Raw genomic sequence first — 4317 nt, 5'->3', positions numbered from 1 at the left:
TCAAATGTTTTTAGCATTCACAGCTAGAGAGCGAGCCTTTGGCTCTTATTCAGGTACAGAATTGTACCGGGTTGGCATTGTTGCCGCAAGGTGATCTTGTACCTGACCGATAAGGAAGGATTCATATCGCATGATGGCTTCGAGCCTTGCATGGAGGACCTGTGGTCCCTGGGGTCTAATGAACTCGGCATGTTCAAGCTCAAATAAGTTTTGAGCTTGTCATAAGCTGCGCGTCACGCCTCTGAAAGTTCTGGACACTCTTCCATTTCAGTGAAGGCTTAGTCTTTTAAAGATGCTGGCGTAGATTGATTTCGAGTGCTACCAGGTGTAGCCGAGCTACCTCGCTCCTAAAGTCAGAGGAAGACTTTTAGACTCAGACAGTCTCTTAGTTCTATAGAACTAATGGGTTTAACAACTCACGGAGTCGTACAAGCTATTAAAGCTCAATGAATCCCAGTTAAAGGAATTCAGGAATTCGTAGAACCAAGTGGCAACTAGTGCCCAAGAGTATATACCTTAGAAAGGCTTCTATCTCTTACAGATCAATGCTCAAGCCTTAGAAAGGCACTCAACGCTTTAAGATCAAAAAGGGAACTGCACTTTATAAAATACTCTATTTTTAAACCTTACCCTAGCTAATCTAAAAATAGATATCGACCGCATTTGTTACCCATAATAAACGAGATTTAAGAAATTTATATTTTAGAATAGGATAAAAGGGTATGTTACCCATAAGGTAACTGTACCACAGCAACGGTTTTCCAACCGATGTGTGCTCCATTACAAAATCACTTATTAAAAAAAGGAATTGTGAAGCCTATGTTGTGCGTAATTTATTGACGGACTTTTACGAAATTGTTAATTTCTTGGGGCGTTAATTAAAGGGAAAAGTACCAAAATTCCCCTGACAAATGCAGAAAAGACGGAAATACCCCTGTACGTTTATAAATGACCAAAATGCCCCTGGCTATAGCCTATATATATATACACGGAAAACCGTTGCGCACAGCATAATCACATCACTTTAACGAGTCTTTCTCGCTCGAAAAAAGGACAATTATTCAGTCCCCCGCTATATTTTTTGAAGCACAGCGTCATACTGGCCTGCGAGCCGCAACGCGGCTACTACGCTCGCTGTAAAGACCGCCAAGGCAATTGGAAGGCCGTCCTTTCTGCTTCTACAACCCACGAGCTTATCAACGGTCTCCTTTTAAAGCAACTGGAAACCCCTTTTGGAACTAGACGGAATGCCAAACTACTCTTTCCAGATGCCTTTCCGTGGAAGCCATCTGGAGAGACTAGTAGTGGTTGCTATTACCATCGTGGTGCTTGCGCAGAACCGGGAAGGTGAGCTCTATGTTGGAGTAACCTTCGCTCATTTTTAATTCTGTTTGTCAAAAGTAATATTGGCCATTGCACACGCCAACACTCCTGTGCGCAACGGTTTTCCGTGTGTATATATATATATATATAGGCTATAGCCAGGGGCATTTTGGTCATTTATAAAAGTACAAGGGTATTTCCGTCTTTTCTGCATTTGTCAGGGGTATTTTGGTACTTTCCTTTAATTAAATCACGGTAGTATTGGTCACGAAAGAATAAATTAAAATTGTCATGTTTGATCTAAAATGATTTAGAAAATTTATTGGTTTTTAACTAGTGAAAGCTCGTGGTGGAACACACTGGACTGCCCTTCAATCGATGATTGTTAATCTATGTATAATGAATCATGTAGACCTTTTTGATGCACAGGACAAGACCAGACAACACCTCCCATTATACTTAGAGGATCGGGTAATCGAACCCGGGAGCTCCCGGTCGTGAAGTGAGTGGCGGACCACTACACCACCAGGATATCGGTTGATTCTTGGTATATAAAAAACTATAATAAGTCAAATAAATTTAAGCTCCCTTTTATTCGAGTTAAATATTGTATTTTGTTGTTCTCAAAAGATAAAGTTCTGCTTCAGAACTTTCTACAATCGTTAGGTAGGAACGTAAGCTATCGATTATCTTGAAACGGGCTAACTCCAATTATCTCACTCAAAGGCTTCAACGTAGTCTTAACATAGTTCATCGCTGCCTCCGCATCTTGCCCACAGAATCGTACGATAACCGAGGTCGACCCTAACGAGCTTGCAGACGCGATGACCCCTGGAAAGGTATTGGCCGATGCAAGGCGCCCGTGAGGCGTAAGATCGCGCACATTATGCAATTTCTTGCGGGTACTACGCTCAAGCAACTGACCAATAACAACCTTTAGCTTAGAGCCAACGATTATCATAAGGCCTAATACGTGCATATTGTGCATGCGCTGACGAAGGCTTACATCTTCTTCATCTAGCATCGTTACAAAAATAGTTGCATCAGGCATAGCGCATAAGTAGTAGCTGTTTTTTCGTACCTGCCAATCGAACGCGGTCTGTAAGAAGGCGCTTACCGTCGATAAAAATTTCAGACTTTGTGTCATACTCCTCGAAGTCCCAATGCTCGAGTGTCTCCGTTCGATTATTGCGAATAGATCCTGGTGCCAAGAAATTGCGCTTCCTACCACTCGTCATCCAGTCCACAAATACTAAATTAGCATTTTCCTCAAGATTAAATACTTGTGTCTGTCGGTATCTAGCACTTTTAAAGCAAGTCACAGGATCAGGAACGAAAGCCAAAGTTGCATTGCTCGACACCTTGAGGAAGAAACTTTGCGACACAAAATCTCCCTCATGTTCAGCCTTAAATACTTTAGTGGACGCCTGTGTCCCCAGCACAACTGCAACATTAGAAGCGGTTCAGATTACCTTTTGTGTGTTCCCAGAATTGTCATATATCACTCACCCGAAGTGTTCGGGCCGAGCTCGCACTCTACAACGACACAGTCACGACCCACAAGACCTCCTCCGTAACCCAAAATATACTGTACACATAATGAGTCCAGGCAGTGTCAAAAATACCTGCTCAATACTTACAGACGGCAATACTTCCCACCGTTATACACGCATCAAAGCCCTGGTGAACTGATCGCCTTGGATGCAAGAATTTAAGCGGATACGTAGCGTACACATATGTGGGGGTTGTACGGCCTTGGACAAGCTCGTATTTTAGTTTGCCGGTCATCTGACCCTATTACAATTCCAACAAGCTGTAAAGTGGTACCGACTGAACTTAGCCGATTCACTGCTATGTTAGTCTGCTTTTTACAAATTGGACATTACCTTCAATAGTAGCCCTTCTAGCCTTGCTTTTTTCATCGTTTCCTCTCTAATTTGATGTAGCAGGTTCCTGCTGCTATGGCCAACACAGCGATCAATTATTGCACTATGCCACGTTGAACCGGCTAAGGCACAGTAATGTCAATGCATTCTCTCTATTGGCAGCGTGATGTGCGAATTGTAGTCATGAAAAGACCCTAAAAGCCCTCTTATTGCTGCGTACCTAGGACGGAAGTTCTAAAAAATGTGTAAAGTAGCATTAAACAAAAGCCTGACCTGAGCGCTGACCAATTCGTATCATGCTTGATCCGAAAAGAATCAAATTTACAGCTCCCGACTCGGATGAATTGCCTCACGATAATGGCAATCTGTGACACGGTCCGAAGCGATCGAGTGTTGCGGCGAAAATTGCAACAATATAGACTTCCATAAAAAGAAATTATACTGGCGGTTTATTCACGACTCGTCTACTATCATTCTACTACTTTATGATATGCTTCCTCTAGAGACATGTTATCTTGCATAGAACTTGTTATAAATTGCAACAGCTTTCTGCTTCGATTACCTTATTTTGAATCGTACCCATTAATTAGGCGGGCACGTCGTAATGCGGCCACGCTCTACTAAGACACACACCCTAGCACAGCGAGGAAGCGGTTAAACTAGCTTCTCTTGCGTCCAGTGAGGTAGTTGTGGTGGACGCCTTAGCATCCTCACCCAACAGACTAATCACTCTTGGAAAGTGTCGTCACGGGAGCGGTAATCCGGCTCCTCGTGCGAACTTACTAAGTAGAAAGTAGTTTTCAGACTGATTTATATTTAATCGCATTACATATAAATACCTGTTTTTGCCAATCAAAAATGTCATCTCTGTAGATAACAGTAATATGTATTGCGAGCGTATCTTTCTAGAAACCTCGCGTAACAAATGACGCTAGCCTACATCGCGGATGACGCTAGGCGTCATCCCTCCTAATGTGAATGCACCTACGTGCATCACATACACAAGGGTTGGTCACAAATGTGAACCACACCCGAGGGGTGGGTCTAATTACTTTATTTAATTAATCGACCATCCCCTTAAGTACACCAAGTGTACTTAACGGGGACT

At 42.8% G+C, this 4317-nt stretch overlaps 1 protein-coding gene across 1 annotated transcript; it reads right to left on the bottom strand.

Moving 5' to 3' along the window:
• Positions 1-1897: 1897 nt before the first annotated feature.
• CCR75_000129 (uncharacterized protein) lies at positions 1898-3245 on the bottom strand (the record flags this gene model as incomplete). The annotated part of the gene is made up of 5 exons (XM_067958237.1): positions 1898-2340; positions 2405-2767; positions 2833-2911; positions 2983-3117; positions 3210-3245. 5 exons carry the CDS (start codon positions 3243-3245, stop codon positions 2003-2005), a joined length of 951 nt encoding a protein of 316 aa, XP_067817955.1. The 3' UTR covers positions 1898-2002.
• Positions 3246-4317: the final 1072 nt, after the last annotated feature.

Source organism: Bremia lactucae, linkage group LG6 (assembly GCF_004359215.1).
Source record: "Bremia lactucae strain SF5 linkage group LG6, whole genome shotgun sequence".
Lineage (NCBI taxonomy): Eukaryota > Oomycota > Peronosporomycetes > Peronosporales > Peronosporaceae > Bremia > Bremia lactucae.
This window is presented reverse-complemented; position numbering and strand designations above follow the sequence as displayed.